The sequence below is a fragment of the Cicer arietinum genome, chromosome 6, assembly GCF_000331145.2.
Source record: "Cicer arietinum cultivar CDC Frontier isolate Library 1 chromosome 6, Cicar.CDCFrontier_v2.0, whole genome shotgun sequence".
Lineage (NCBI taxonomy): Eukaryota > Viridiplantae > Streptophyta > Magnoliopsida > Fabales > Fabaceae > Cicer > Cicer arietinum.
Window position 1 is genome coordinate 44,738,585 of NC_021165.2, and position 17,249 is coordinate 44,755,833.

At 33.2% G+C, this 17,249-nt stretch overlaps 1 protein-coding gene across 1 annotated transcript; it reads left to right on the top strand.

Annotated features, from left to right (window-relative positions):
- The first annotated feature begins 1,333 nt into the window (after window positions 1-1,333).
- LOC101502130 (uncharacterized) lies at window positions 1,334-16,495 on the top strand. Its single transcript, XM_004516854.4, has 10 exons — window positions 1,334-1,635; window positions 1,753-1,927; window positions 2,825-2,983; window positions 3,945-4,038; window positions 6,890-6,960; window positions 13,451-13,502; window positions 14,361-14,409; window positions 14,506-14,640; window positions 15,061-15,180; window positions 16,007-16,495. Exons 1-10 carry the CDS (start codon window positions 1,421-1,423, stop codon window positions 16,209-16,211), a joined length of 1,275 nt encoding a protein of 424 aa, XP_004516911.1. The 5' UTR covers window positions 1,334-1,420; the 3' UTR covers window positions 16,212-16,495.
- The last annotated feature ends 754 nt before the right edge of the window (window positions 16,496-17,249 follow it).

Here is a 17,249-nt window from a genome sequence, read left to right on the forward strand (position 1 = left end):
GGTAACAGTCCACTTGAATGATACAAACTTGAAATAAAATGAAATAAATAAACAGATAGAAATTGTAATATTGAAATTATTTCCAACTGTCATTCATGTCTTAGATTGCATTCTTCATTTATATCATGCAATAGATCCAACAATTTCTAAAAATTAAAACACAATCCACACAATGAAAATCATAATTTCTTCAAAGTGTATTTTTTGTCAAAATTGCATTTTATCGTAATTTCGCTAATCTCATTGTCAATACAAACATACACTTAGTTAAAGTGAGTCTTTAACTTTTTAAATATAAATGATGTTTTAATTAAATAAATAATCAATTTTTTTACGAAGATAATTATATCTAGTAATAACTAGTAATTTACAAAGACAATATTTTGTTATCGTTAAATTTATTCATAAATTATAATTTGAACTGCAAAGTCATTTATTTGCAAATTAATTATATAATAAAGAGGATAAAAAATTGCCACCAATTTTACTAGTAAATAGTGTACAATACCTAAGTATCACTGACTCTACGTTATCAAACCATGATGGACTAATTTATGTTTGGGACCATGCTAACCATCACTATACAACAAAATAGGAAATATCAATTAATGTACAATAAAATAGGAAACAATAATCAAAATAGAAAATGGGAACACCAAATCAAAACAGAAAAAGAAAACAACAAAAAAGAAACAACTTTGTTACCTCAATGCAAAGAAACAAATAGTGATAGAAAGAAACTAAGATAAAGAGATAGAGAGGAGGTTGCGGCGGTGAAAAACAATTGAGAGAAATAGAGAATGAAGGTGTTGCGAGACAGAGAAACGAAAAGCAAGGAAAGAAACAGTTGTAGGTTGACGAAGAGAGAAATGGTTGAGATGGTGAGCGAGGTGGACAACGCAATTTCAATGAGTGAGTGATAAGGTGAGTTTTTAGGGATGAGACGAGAAACTGACGATGATACAAGTGAGTGAATAAGCGACACAAGGAGTTGTCAATTGTCACAAGTAAGTCAATGTAGTGTTTGAGATCGGGTTGCAACATATTTTTTCCTTAATACGCCTGAAATAAATTTTTATCTTATTGGACTTAATTATTGCATAAAAACTAAATATATATTTATATATATATATATATATATATAAATATGAATAGTGTTGATTTAGTTTAATTTTTGTTGGTTTTTAAAATTAAAATTCGACAACCAAATTAATAATCTTCAATTTAAATTGATTTGGTTTGATTTTTTACCAAATCAGAAAATAACTAATAATTTTCGGGTTGCTTTAGTTTGGATGGCTGAATTTATTTCATCCATTTACACCCGTGGTCATTGTATACCCTCCCCAAAAGTCACGTTCTATAATAATTAAAAACAGGGGTTTATGCAAGAGCAAGAAGAGAGGAGGTTTATGCAAAGATGAAGCATTTTGTGGTGAAAAAAACATGGAGCAACGGCGTTAGAGTTGGAGCACTAGAAGTAGGAAACATCACAGCCACAGGAGGAGTTGTAATTGAAACACCTGCTCTTCTCATATCAACTCGTAAAGGACTCCCTCATTTTACACCTCCTGATCTTCTTCCTTCTCTCCCTTCTCCTGATTCCCATTTCCTTCAACTTTCTCCACTCCACTTGTATGTACTATAACTTCTATATCATTCCCTCTTTTTTTTTTTTTTTTAATCTTCATTTCATTCACACTATTAATTAATTTCATTTATTTATTTGTGTGTATTATTGTTGTTGTTTAGTTTGGAAGGACTTTCTCCAACTACGATATCGAAAATTGGAGGGCTTCATAAACTTATTGGTTTGCCTGATTATGCAATTGCAGCAGTTCCTAGGGATTCTATTCATTCGATTCCTGAATCTAAGAGTGCTTCCAAACTCGGACCCACTTTCGAGACTCCTTGTGGTCGTCTATTGGTATATTTATGCTATCTCTCTATAGGCAAAGAGAAAATATACTTTTCATAATCCTGTAGATCTTATCAAAATTAGCTCTAAAATGATCCTGAACATGTCTTAAGCTGTTTCTGTAACTTCTCTCAAACACTATCAAGTGTTTATACTAGTAGATAACTCCAAATACATGAAACTGAGAATGACCTGGAAAATCTGTTTGCAAGTGACATGTATCCCTTACCTTACAAGTTGATTTTGAGTAACTTTAGACTGATCCCTAAATTCAGGAACAACTCCTAAACATACTCTAAACTGAAATATAAATCATATATTCTAATGATTCTTATTTTAAATCTAAAATATATTTAAATATAAATCTCACTCTATGATCTTCTAAAGATATTTAGGCATATTATTCTCAACACTTCTCACTTAAGGAAATAAGTCATAAGTTTATGCTTCTTCCCTTATGATAAGGTAAGAGGAGAAGTTAAACACGAGAACTTCTGAAAAACTTTTAAGATGCACCGGAACTGATTTTAACTACACCAGAAGCTGCAATTTGAAAAACCCATTGTTATTATAAGATTTTTTAAATAACATTTTGATGTGTTTGTGTTTCTTGAGGAGTTTATCCTAATAGACTTTAATGAGAAGTTAAATGAGAGGTTCTGAGAAAATTAAGAAGAAACTAATTTTAACTAATACCAGACACTGCAATTTGAAAATAAACCCATAGATAGTTATTTTATGATTACTTTAATTTAATATTTTTTGTTTTTGTATTAGTGTTTCTTGAGAAGTTTATCCAAATATACTTTAATGCATCAACATGCTATACACATTCTTTAGTTTTACTTTTAAATAATGGTGGGGAGAATTTTAATGTATCTTCTGATTCTTAATTGACATGGCCAGGTTAAACCTAAAGATTATGTTCAAATGATTTCTTGCATGAGGCCAAACATATGGGCTACTTTGGCTGATGAAGTACCTGCTTGGGTGTCTGATAAAAGGAACAGAACCTCAGTGGATAGAACTTTGAGATGGCTTGATGATTGTCTTGCATTGAATCCGGTAAAGGACACCTTATGTTTTTCTTCTCTAGTGATATGAATTGCCTAAATCAAGACTACATGAAAATTTTAATAGCTGAAATGCTTTTGGTTTTGTTGGCAAGGCGCAGGGCTGCAAAGTAAGTAGTAAATAGCAATGAATTTGAAAATGTTGTCATCCTAGGCTTATTGAGTTTCTATTTAATTAATTAGTTATTGTGGTATTCATAGAAGACTCTAGAATGTTTTTCATGTTTTGGTTTAGATTGATATATTATTTTTGGTTCCTCTGCAGTGCTAACTTCTGTCGAGGGATGCAAAAATTTATCCTTTCATTCATTAATCTAACTGCATTTGCATCAATTAGATATTGTGGTATTCAAAAATTTATTCTATAGGATTGATAGATTATTTTTTTAGCCACTATATGTATGTAGCCGCCATATCCCTACCTGCTAGGCTGCTATACCGCTACAGCATTTTGGGGGTCCGCCACTATGCTGCTTAAGCTATCTGCTACTGACTACGTAGCTCTTACTAAGATTCTTGCTAGAAAGAGTTTTAGCACTAGATGGAGAGATTCTTTTTTTAACAGACCAAGGCCCTTATGTTCTCATTTTTGTCACTAACTAGTCGATGTGAAATGTTATTTTCAAATCAAAATCATTTCATCATGCTTAAACCTGTTTTTTGGGAAATAAAAAGTATTGAGAGTGTTGGTCTGTTGGAATGTGTGTTTTCCTTGTTTTATATTATCCAAAAAGGGGTTCTTGTAAGGAAAAAGATGTGTAAATATCACCACTCTTAGTCATCCCATTATTGTGTCTTTAAAGTTTAAACTGTAAGCTTAATATTGTAGTTTCAATTGGATATTGGATATAATTCCTTCCCCTTCAATCTTTTCCCTTGTGTATTTAATATAATTCCCTGGCTTCATCGAGCACTATTAACAATTCAACATATTTTGGTCTCTCAAAATTTAGGCCATTGGATCAATCTTTGGTGCCATTGTGGGAGGTTCTAATTTGGATGAAAGGAAGCGATGTGCAGAAGAGGTAGCCAAGCGAAATGTAGCAGGTTGCTTTTCCTTTTATTGAATAATTATGTTCTTCCATCCTAATAAGCCAGTATTTACTATAGCAGTTCATAACTTCAAACTTCAGATAGAATCGTGTAGCTTGTTTATGCAAATCTCATCATTGTATTATAGGTGAGTTATTGCATGCAGTACTTAGTGGTGCCTGGATGGATCAAAGGGAAAAATACTGTAGGAAACCAATTCTGCATAAAATATAAAATTAAAATAAATCGTAACAGATCATCTAGGATATACTCTAAACTTTAATGTATCTTCTGATTCTTAATTGACATGGCCAGGTTAAACCTAAAGATTATGTTCAAATGATTTCTTGCATGAGGCCAAACATATGGGCTACTTTGGCTGATGAAGTACCTGCTTGGGTGTCTGATAAAAGGAACAGAACCTCAGTGGATAGAACTTTGAGATGGCTTGATGATTGTCTTGCATTGAATCCGGTAAAGGACACCTTATGTTTTTCTTCTCTAGTGATATGAATTGCCTAAATCAAGACTACATGAAAATTTTAATAGCTGAAATGCTTTTGGTTTTGTTGGCAAGGCGCAGGGCTGCAAAGTAAGTAGTAAATAGCAATGAATTTGAAAATGTTGTCATCCTAGGCTTATTGAGTTTCTATTTAATTAATTAGTTATTGTGGTATTCATAGAAGACTCTAGAATGTTTTTCATGTTTTGGTTTAGATTGATATATTATTTTTGGTTCCTCTGCAGTGCTAACTTCTGTCGAGGGATGCAAAAATTTATCCTTTCATTCATTAATCTAACTGCATTTGCATCAATTAGATATTGTGGTATTCAAAAATTTATTCTATAGGATTGATAGATTATTTTTTTAGCCACTATATGTATGTAGCCGCCATATCCCTACCTGCTAGGCTGCTATACCGCTACAGCATTTTGGGGGTCCGCCACTATGCTGCTTAAGCTATCTGCTACTGACTACGTAGCTCTTACTAAGATTCTTGCTAGAAAGAGTTTTAGCACTAGATGGAGAGATTCTTTTTTTAACAGACCAAGGCCCTTATGTTCTCATTTTTGTCACTAACTAGTCGATGTGAAATGTTATTTTCAAATCAAAATCATTTCATCATGCTTAAACCTGTTTTTTGGGAAATAAAAAGTATTGAGAGTGTTGGTCTGTTGGAATGTGTGTTTTCCTTGTTTTATATTATCCAAAAAGGGGTTCTTGTAAGGAAAAAGATGTGTAAATATCACCACTCTTAGTCATCCCATTATTGTGTCTTTAAAGTTTAAACTGTAAGCTTAATATTGTAGTTTCAATTGGATATTGGATATAATTCCTTCCCCTTCAATCTTTTCCCTTGTGTATTTAATATAATTCCCTGGCTTCATCGAGCACTATTAACAATTCAACATATTTTGGTCTCTCAAAATTTAGGCCATTGGATCAATCTTTGGTGCCATTGTGGGAGGTTCTAATTTGGATGAAAGGAAGCGATGTGCAGAAGAGGTAGCCAAGCGAAATGTAGCAGGTTGCTTTTCCTTTTATTGAATAATTATGTTCTTCCATCCTAATAAGCCAGTATTTACTATAGCAGTTCATAACTTCAAACTTCAGATAGAATCGTGTAGCTTGTTTATGCAAATCTCATCATTGTATTATAGGTGAGTTATTGCATGCAGTACTTAGTGGTGCCTGGATGGATCAAAGGGAAAAATACTGTAGGAAACCAATTCTGCATAAAATATAAAATTAAAATAAATCGTAACAGATCATCTAGGATATACTCTAAACTAATCTAAGATATATAAATATATTGTCAGATATTTATTAGATTTTCTAACAATTTTGATGTAAACTTCTATTGATGATGTCAACATTTTGATGTCTTCTTTATATGATTTTCCAGCGGGTAATTATGGTTTTAATTGTTTTGCTGTCTGTATATCTATATCTATTTCTTTTATTTCTTCGAAGCCAACAAAATACAACCTTGTATTCTATCCATATGATTCAAAATGAGTACTATTTCTTTTACCATTTGTAGAGACAAGTTTTGGAGGAACACGACTTTCATTTTAGTAAACTTAAAGAATATATGGAATATAAGTTTACCAACAGGCATATAATTCTAGCTAACGGTAGGGGTAAAATTAGAAAACATACAAGCCACAAGTCTCACAGTTTATGTATCCTAGTTTCGTCATACAACTTGACGAGAAACTAAAGAGTGATATAAACTATAGAGTTTTTAGCAAGGTGGGGGGAGGAACGTTTTAGGAGTAATTTGTGATAAAAGAGAGTTACTAAATCAAGTGAGGGAAAATTTTACTGCACATTTATAGGACATGCAATGTTGTATAAGACTGAATGTTATCTGTTATGGAGCCAACAAAGTAAACACAATATTGCAAAAATGAGAATGTTAGGGATGACTGGACACATAAAACAAGATATGATTATGAATGAGATCATCAAATAAAAAAATATAGTTGCACTTATTGTGGAAAACATGGTAATGTCTCAGTATAAGTGATTTGGGCTTGTGAAAAATGCTCCCTAGAAGCATCAATAATGTGGTAGATTAGATGAAGGTTGATCCAATAGTTAGAGTTAGAGGAAGATCTAGGAAAACTAAGTTAATTCATTAAGAAGGATTTAGATTTAAATGGACTATCATTAGACATGATTTATCACAAGACATCACGGTGTCATTTAATCCTTGTAGTGGACCCCAACTAGTGGGAATAGACTTTGGTTGTTGCTCCTGTTTTGTTGTTTTCTCTTTATGTTATGTGATACATTTGAGACCTGGAAATGCCTATATTTTGTTTAGATATGGTACTTGAACTATGGTAAATCATGTAGGTTATTGGATTGGAGGATTTGGTCTAGGAGAGGCCATCGATGAGCGATCTTCTCTTCTGCGTGCTATTGTCGTAAGTGAAATTTATTAAGACATTATTCAAATTGGATTTTATTTAATGCGAAATAGATGCTGAACTTATAATAACACTCAAGAAAAAGCTCTTTTTTTTAGTTCACCTTTGCAACACAGAAATAAAGCAGAATAAACAATAAAAAATTTCCAGCTAAGAAAACAAGCAGAGCTGAGTTTATGGCCTGGCGTATGCCAGACATTTTTTTACTACCCATCTTCACTCTCTTTCACCTTCTCCTTATGCTAATTAGGGTCACTGTAAATTCTTGTATTTATTACTCTTTATATGTAAAGTATTTCCATTTCCATGGTAATTCAGACACAGATTGCATCACATATCTCTCATCTCTTTTCCTTCTTAACACTTGCCTCTCTCTTTTGCTCTCTTGCTGAGCTCTAGAGCTTGTTGTGGCTAAAATATGCAGCTTTTGTCTCCTTGAGTAGAAATCTTGCAAATAAAGTTAATCATCCTAGTTACAAATACAATAATCTTTTTTGTTTTACTCCATGAAAATGAAGAAATAATCTTAGCATTGCAATGATCTAATTCTTAAGAACAAGAACCGAAAGGAAAAAGAGGAAAATAAATCCTGTAAACAAGAAAAAACATGCATAAAATAAAAATCTGTCTTATGTTTTTACCAAGGGCAATGTAGGGATGGTCCTTGGAAGAGACCATTGGCTGAACGTATAAGGGAGGCCATGGGAATTACACTATCCTAATTAGTCACACTTCCTTTGGCTTGTTTATTACTATCTTTGCTGAAATATTTTCTTGAAGCTTTAAATAAAATGACAATTTTTAATACTGGTGTATTGGTAATATCCAAGTGGTTAGGAATGCAATCATTGTTTGCTGTGTTTCTTTCTAATAAAATTATGGCTAAATGCATGAAGTGGTCCTTTTTCTAATAACAAGTTAGTACTTTTAGTCTCTAAATGTTTGGGTTGTTACCATTTTTTTCAATTTTCCGTCCAACTCCATTAGTGTTCTTTAAACTCATTCATATTTATGAGTTTCTGGGTTTCAAACCCATAAATTTCTGAAGAGAACATGAGTTTTTTGGCAATCTTGGTGAAAAAAGAGACTTGAAACCCAAACCGGAGGTAAAAAAAGAGAAATTGCTCTCCTTTTTTTGGGTATATGCTTCAAATCTAAAATTTGAAATCGAAACTCCATTCCATCTTTTTCTAGATTTGAATCAAACTAGTGCAAAAAAGCACATTTTGAAGAACAATCCACAAATGGTAGCTTCGAGATCTCTTTTTCACCAAGATTGCCGAAAACCCCATTTTCTCTTGAGCAGTTTATGGGTTTGAAACCCATAAAGTTGTGAATATGATTGAATTTGAATAAGAACACAAACTGAATTGGATGGAAAATTGATAAAAAGGTTAACGATGCAGACGTATACAGACTAATAGGATAACTTGTTACAAAAAATACTCAAAGGAGTAATTTGTTATAATTAAATAATTTAAAGGACTATAGAATGCATTTATCCCAAAATTAATGAATTTCAGCACATGGTAGAATGAGTCAGTGCATTTATCCATGCTTCAATGCCCGAAGGCTCTTTTGTTAGGTGGTTGTGAGTGTTAGAATATCTTGAGAATATTTCACCACATCAATGTTCTATCATAAAATATATTTGTGGTTTTAGATTATCTATTAGGCTTGGCTTCCATATTTCCTTATTTATCTTGATTGTTTTCATATTTAATTAGGGTTAAGTGTCTATTATGATTGTAAGCACAGGTTAGTTCTTTACTTTTTGTAATAATCACATCCAACAGATCATTCACTTCAATATTAATGAAGTTTTGGTATTCTAAGCATTTATTTTTCTTTCTCTATATCTTAATCCTCTAACCAACACGATGGCTATCATCTTCCGAGACTTATATTATTGTTATCTATGGCGAATTCTCTAAAATATGAAGCTCTTTTATAAGAATGTTTTTCTTTCTCCATGTCTCTTTTCTTAGCGATAGTTCTACCAAAATTCAGGTTGTTTTCCTCATTGTCCTATTATTGTTGGTGGATTTTCTTTTTATCACTCCCTTAATGTCTTAGAAGCCTTGGATCAATTGATCCCACTGTCTTGTCATGTCCTCCTTCTATCTATCTCAAATGAAGATTATCTCTCAGCTATTGTAGAATCAACTTACCCGTGGTGGATAGCCTAGTAAAGTAGTAGGCCTCGTAGATATCCCAAAGAAGCATCCTAGCCTCACCAGAAACGCAGTTTGGCCCCACAACTGAAGCAGTGTGGCCCTGACTACCCTCTATATGGTCTGCCCCTTGTAGTCCCAGATGCAGTATGCAGAAAATATATCTGAATATTATTTCAAAGGTAATCAAAGTACAATCACTAAACTGTTTAAATATATTTGAATATTATTTCAAAGGTAACCAGAGTACAATCACTAAACAGTTTAAATATACTATGTCCTACAATCAAGAGAACAAAAAATAGCCTACAAACAGCAGTGAAGATGCTAAACAACTACTGTAACAATCAGCAACAGAGGCCAAAGAAGCGCACTTAAACCTTAAGCCACAAAAAAAAACTAACAACCCTAGTATAGAACGAACAACAAGAATACCCACGAAAAAAAGTATCTCTGCTTGTGATTTTGACCCCCAAAACATAACAAGGAAGGGCCGCGTAAGAAATAAAAAAAGTCCCATCGGAAAAGGAGATCAGGAAGGTGGCGCCGGAAAGTGGTCGGATCAAGGGTGGTGTGTGGCGGCAAGTTAGACGTCAGTTTGCCGTAAAAATTCAGGGTCTGACCAGTTTTGGGGTTTTGGTTCTGGTTCCGTGAGCGTTTGTGAGATAGGTGGCAGGTGGTAGTGAATAGCGTTTCAACAGTAGTGCATGAACAATAACTTTTCCAACCAGTGAACAATTACATGTAACAGAACTGGTACGACAGTGAATAGGCATAGAAAAATCCTAAGTGGCTGCAAAGGGGGCAACAATGAACCAAAGACAACGGCTAGGGTTTATGCGGAAGTAAGACCTCCAAAATCAGGAACTCGTAATACCATGTAGAAAGTATATCTGAATATTATTTCATAGGTAATCAGAGTACATTTACAAAACTGTTTAAATAGACTATGCTATAATTAACAACAACTGGGGAGTAGCTTAACCGGTTTGAGCTAAGGGTTGACGGTGTTGAGGGAGTGATAGGGCCAAGGTTCAAACCCTGGCGAAGGAGAATTTACTAACTTAACTAACAATACAATACTTTTCCTATAAAAAAATTTCACAACAACGGGCCTAATTAACGAGTACTATAAAATATGTTCAAATAATTAATTATATTTACAAGTTACAACACAGTATGACCCGAACTAGGACCTTTTCAATAACACAAGTTTTGTTTTACTTTTTTTTATTTTTCATTATGGGTATCTAGGTCATTCCGCACCCACTTAAGCCTTAGTAATCAAAGTTAGCATAAAGCTATTATTAATAATATTCAAACCCTTATTGTTTTCTCTCCTCCTTTTCTCTAAAATCCCACAACTTCAACATGGTATCTAGAGCCTATTTTGATCTTCCTTGAAGAATCTTGTCGTTGTTCACCTGTCGAGTTCCCAATAGTTTAGTAATATAATCATAGTTTCTCTTGTGCAACGTGATTATTCCTTTTTCTAACCACTATTGTGACACATTCTAACATCGGTTTCACTCTTTTTTGTTCAGTTTGCTATTGCCGCCGCCACCACTATTTTCGGCGAATTTTCCTATGAATAGCGTAATCCTCTCCAAATCAGGTCATGCCCAAAAGCGCGTCACTAAAAGCCGTCACATGTGCTCTCACGCGTTGCTATTCTCTCATGCGAGTAGATCTCACGCGTCGTTGTCTCCACAATGTGTGACAGCGCGTTCTGACACTGCTCGGTTGCTATCTATCTATCTCGCCTCAACCTCTCGGTTCTAGATCTGCCCTAACTTTCAAATTTTGATCAATGAAAATATGTGTTTCTATTCAAACAACCATTATCTCTCTTGTTTTGGACACATTTTTTCACTCCGTTGACAGATCATGGCTTCTATTCCCACCGACGATCATTCTGATGCATTGGCCCCATCTTTGTCCCAAATATATTGGTCTCTCTTCTCTCTCCCTGAAGCAGATTAAAGTTTATATGTTTTGGGTCTCCGATATTACTGGTTTGAAGCTTACAAATGCAGTTTTTAGAATAATGGACCTCCCTTGTTCAATTGCTTGCTATGAATTTCTATCATGCTGGTGATCATTTCTGCTATCTAGCAAGGCTATATTTATAGCAATTCTCTCCGACTTCACCCACATCTTCGAGTTGTCTTTCCATCTTTTTTTATTATTTTGCAAAGCAATACATTGTTTTCTTATTACAAGCTAAAAAACTTAGTAAGCTTTAGCTTGAGGGGAAGTGTTAAAATATTAGAAAATATCTTATAATATCTACTATATTATATTAGATTATGTTGAGTTATTTCCTATGATCAATTTATAATCATAGAGATATCTTAGAATATGTCTCATTATTATTATGATTTGTTCTTGATTTAAGATTGAGTCTATGTTTCTCTATAATTAGAGATTAGTATTGAGTCTTTTGTAATCAAGTTAGCATAAAGCTATTATCAGTAAATATTCAAACCCTTATTATTTTCTCTTCACTTTTTCGCTAAAATTCCACAACTTCAACAATTATAAACCCCCAAAGGGGTTGGTTGAGCATCGTGAAAAATAAATCGTTTTCATTTTTCCTCTGTTTCATTCTTTCTCTATTACCATTGTTCTTGCTCTATTGTTTTCGTTGTTTTTGTGACTTTGGTTTGTCTGCTCTGTTCTTTATTTTGTTGATTACAATTATTATTAGAACTTGATTTTGATGTTGGATTTTGATTATTAAGTATGATTACCCCTTTAATTTTGTGTATTTTGCTATTTTTTTTAGTATTTTTGTATATTGTTTGTATTTTATGTTTAGTTTATATACTGTTTTTTGGCCTTCGCAATAGCTGTCATCTTGCTATCCGCGACCCCGCTATCCCACTTTTAGGATTTAGCGCTCCGCGCCGCTATCTGAGACTAACAACGTAGTTCCCCCAAACACACTATCGCCTTAGTTTTTGTGGTAATTATGATCTAACCCTAATTTTCATCCCAGCTGCGATCCAACACCGATTCTCGTCCCAAATGTGATTTGAACCAACTCTATTCTTAAATAGCCCTAACTTTCATTGGAGTTGACTTTCTTTTTTTTAGATGGATAAGTTGGAGTTTACTTTTCTATCAAGCTTTGTGGAGTCCATATAATTTTCTTTTTATAGGGTTCATTTGTAAATTGTAGCAACCATATAATTTTCTTTTTATAGTGTTCATTTGTAAATTGGTACAAGATTTATCTTGAGCGGAGTGTTAGAATATCATACCATGAAATATATCAGCACATGCTAATTAGGACTAAGAGTAGTATTAGTATAGTCTCTGTTGTCAATCCTAGTGTGATCCCGGAATCAAGTGTGGTGGAGGGACTGGTTGCAACACAACTGGCCAGAAAAGCGAGTTCGACGATGGCAGTGCGTGCAGCTGCGAATCGCGACCCGCTCCATGGATTTTTTTAAAATGCAGATTTTTTTTATCTCTCACGGCTTCATTACGGGTATTTGGGTCATTTCGCACATTTAAGCCCTAATTTTTTATATTATTATAAACCCACGAAGGGGTTGGTTCAGCATCATGAACCGTTTTCGTTCTTCGTCTGTTTTGCTCTTGCTCCGTTGCCATGTACTTGTTGTGTCGTTTCGTTCTCTTCTTGCTCCGTTCAGCATCGTTCGTTTTGTTCCGTTCTTAGTCCGTTCAGCATCGTTCATTATGTTTCATTCTTGCTCCATTCAGCATCGTTCGGTTGTTTCTCTATTATTTTCGTTCTTTCTGTTTTGCCTGCTCTGTTTCTTCTGTTTTTTTCTGGTAGAACTTGATTAATGTGTTGTCATGTCACTTTGATTATGATTACTATTAGAACTTGATTTTGTTTACTCATTACTAATAGAACTTAATTTTGGGTATTTTGCTATTTTTTAGTATTTTATGTTTATTTTATATACTATTTTTTTGCCTTCACAATAGTGGTCATCCAGCTATCCCATTTTTGGGGTTTGGTGTTCCATGCCCTATCTGAGACTGACAACATAAACTCTAGTAAATAAGAATTGTGCTCTGGCTTTTGTAATAACATCTGTTAAAATATTATATTAGAATGTAAATAATTAGATTAGATGGGCTGTAAGTATTATGGCCCGTTAGTATTACTGTCAATTATGTTTGTTTAATACTCATAGTCTATATAAAGAACTTCCGTCGTATAGTTGAAACACACGGGTTATTCAACATGTCTCTCGATACTTTGTCTATGAAGTCCTATACCTAGGGAAGGAGGTAGTATAGCTTTTCATGTAACAAAGTTACATTATTCTCAGGACGTCTTGCCAGATGAAAAGCCGCGCATGATCTGTGGTCTTGAACTCCCAGGTACACAACTATTAAATTCTTCATGTTTAGTGACCTGCTTTGCTCAATGGATGTGGTTATTCTTTTCTTGCTATGTGGTTATCTTATGCTCCTGTACTTTATTTCTCTTGCTAATCATTCTCTTTTCTCGACTTAGAAAAGAAAAGTTCATTGACCTAAGTCATTTTTACTTATGTTGGCCGCTGTTTAATTGATTATGAATTTATCACATGTCATGAACTGCCTAACGAAATCATCAAGAGTTACATCATACATGATTAAGAACATATAGTCATTAAAATGGTTAAATCATATATATGATTCTAATTTTTTCTTTAAGCCAAAAAGAAATAGAGTGCAAAAGCATCATATAGTAAATGTGAAATCCCAACTATGTTGGCACCCCAAATCAACCTATCATTTTGTTAGTAAAAATACTATTGATTAGCCATTTTGTTAGTAAAAATAATCAATCATTATCTTTTGTCCATTTTTCCCCAAGTTTAAATTTTTAAGGTGAAGAGACATGAATGGTTTTCATATTATCTCTTTAACACACCCTCTTCCAAAAGAGTCATGTGGGCTTGAAGCATGGACAATGCACAGGTGTACTTTGATTGGCTAAAAATCAACTTCTTTATTAGAAGATGGGGTTTGTGAGGAACAAACTTAAGACCATTTGGTTATAGATTAGAGGCTCTTACATCATATCATGATGCACTGTATATCCCAAAGCATAAGCTATTTGGCAAAGACACATGCTTGCTTTGATATAAACACTATATTGAACACACTTTTTATCTTGAAATGGATTATTCCATGATGAAGTTTGAATATATACAAATTTGTTGCTCATAAAAAGTTACTATAACTTTGCAGAGGAGATCTTACAGGGGATTGCTGCTGGAATTGATCTTTTTGATTCAACGTAAGTAGCTATTTCAAATTTTCATTTGTTCAATACCCCTATTCAGCTTGGTGTATTGTGTCACCGAAAATTTAGATGGTTGTTGTGATGACTCAGGTACATCTATTCCCTCACACTTGGAGGGTTTGCGCTAACCTTTTCACTTGACAAGAATGGGAATCAAGATAATTTTCAGAAAAACAAGATGGGAAGTGACTCGACTAAAATTAATTTGCGAGCAACAGTTTATAGGTAACATAATCATTTTAACTGCTTTTTGCATTTTTTTCGAATTCAATTTTATGAATAGTGGAATGAAATATTGGGTCTGTGGCTTACACAGATTTTACTAAACTTGTGATAGAAAAAGGCCATTTAAGCTTAAGGGTAATTTTATACCATGGCTATAAACATTAGTGACTTCAAATATGGAATTATATGCAGAAAATAGATCTTCTGACTCAGAGCTAGTGACTTCCGATGTGTAATACAGCACACAAGTTTTTTGTTACATTCACCATTTCCTTCACAAAATGTTGTCGAAGGGAAACTTTATTAAAGCAATGTGTTTTTTTTTCCTGAAATAAGTTAACTGAAGATGAAAAATTGAAAATAAACCAAGCAGTGACAAGCACCTTATTTACTAATTCCTTTGTTTGTGTTTTCATGCAGGAAAGACATGTCCCCCATCATAAAAAACTGCACCTGCCATACATGCCAGAATTATACAAAAGCATACATCAATCACTTATTCAATGTTCATGAAATGCTGGCACAAACTCTGCTAGAAATGTATGAATTTCTATGCTTCAAATCTTCAATGATACTCTTGACTTAAAATAGGATACCGAAACATATAGTGTATGTGTATATATTTATACACAATTAAATATGCGAATAATACATAAAATATCTAAATTGTAAATTAAGATGACCACCAAATAATCACCAAGGCAGAATGAAAATTATAATAGATGAAATAGGAGACAAAAAGGCAAATGGGAAAAGATAGAGAAAACATAACAGGATTATCCAAGAAGTATCAGAGATGTGTCAAGAGAAGAACAGTATCTTTTGGGACATTTGTGTGAGGTATCTGACATGTGTCTGACACACAAATACGCCTAAACCTAGAAGTGTCAGTGTTTGGTGGGTTAAGATGCTTAGTTAGGTTGAGATAGTTAACGTAAATAAATAAATTAGGCATAACTTGCTTAAAAATAACAAAGACGGTTGGCTGGGAGACTGGGTTTTTTTGAGGCATTAGTATTGAGGAGAGTTCTGAGACTCAAATATCTGGAAAAGTGCATGCTCTTTTCTGTTCATTCAATAATAATTTCTTTTTATTGTTCTCAGTCTGAACCAGTTTCTATCATCGCCCTTTGTATTGTAATAGCTAATTATTAGCAATCATAATTTCTGCCCTAGGCTATTCAATTTTGATAAAATTCAATCATAAGCCAGCAAGCTTATTTTAGTCTACTTTTTCTCCCTCTACTGTTTTCTAGCAACACTATTACAAATAATTGTGATTGGTGAAGTCCTTAGTCATAACAACCACAATCATATTACTAATTATAACACATGAGCATTAATATTCATATGCTGAATTTTGCAGCCATAATACACACCACTATCTGATGTTCTTTCGTGTGATAAGAGAAGCAATACAAGAAGGGAGGTTTGAAAATTATCGACAAACATTCATTGAAAGCAGGCGCGAGCATTATGATAGAGGTGTGGTCTGTGAAGTCGAAGGAACAAGGTGGTTAGACAAAATAGTGCAGTTTGTTTTGAAGTGTATAGGCTTTGGGGTTAACTAACATTATTGTGTTGGGGAACAATTCAAATGCGGGGATCATTGAATTCATAGAAATATTAGATTGAAAATAGGCCAAACTCATATTTAGGGGTGAAGATAGATCAAACTACATGACAAAGGCTATGACTTAGTCTAGGTTAGATTCAAGCCAAATTTTTTAAAAACAATTGACAAAGTCAAATACTTGAAAGGGAGTTGCTATTTACACTCTCCAATTTTTCCTAATACACCCCCACCTTTTGTGTAAAATTTTTGTTTTTTCTCAAAATATTTTTTTTTTAGGTATACTTTTGTACTTTATCAATACATGTCTGAAAATTAATTTCTCGAATTAAAATGTGTTTCAAATATTAATATATTTTTGGAGTGTTTTGTGAAAAAATAACTTTCAGAATACACTTTTTACTTCCAAAGAACAGCATAGAAAGAGATAGTGAGAGATTGAACAGAGCATTTGTGACTCTTTTGCTCTCTCATTTTATGACTCTTTGTATTGTTGATAAGTCGTTCTCATTCAAGCACTTTAGAATTGTATTCAAGCATTCTCCGTTTGTATTTGTATTTTAGAAGCACTTGCTCCCAATGACATATACGCAGCTTTAGTCTTTTTATTGATCGGGAAATGATTAAAAAATTGAGATCTTTGAAGTTTAGTCTTTCAAAAAAATATTTATTCATTTTTAATTGTAAGAGTTTTTTAAGGACTAAAAGTAACATATTTTTACAATTTCTTTTTAAAATAAAGAATAAAATAAATAAATAAAATATAAAAATTTGAGAATTTTATTATAAGAACTAAAAATAAATTTTTAAATTTTATAGGACTATAAATTTTTAAATTTTATAGGACTATAAATTTTTGTTTAACTCTAAAGAAAATAATATAAAAGCTACAAGATAGGAGAAGAGAGATTTTATTAAGGTCAACCAGCAACTCGTTAAGATGAGTTACATTTACACAATGAGAAATAAATTAGGGCCATAACCTCTTAAAGCCATAGCATCAAATTAAACATTACTCCCTCTGCCCTGTAAATAA

What these genes read in the sequence shown, in the direction of transcription:
- LOC101502130 (XM_004516854.4), top strand. Translation starts at nt 1,421, where the DNA reads ATGAAGCATTTTGTGGTGAAAAAAACATGGAGCAACGGCGTTAGAGTT. An exon ending in CTGTGGTCTTGAACTCCCAG is followed by an intron (nt 13,503 to 14,360) that starts GTACACAACTAT and finishes ATAACTTTGCAG; the next exon opens with AGGAGATCTTACAGGGGATT. An exon ending in ATTGATCTTTTTGATTCAAC is followed by an intron (nt 14,410 to 14,505) that starts GTAAGTAGCTAT and finishes GTGATGACTCAG; the next exon opens with GTACATCTATTCCCTCACAC.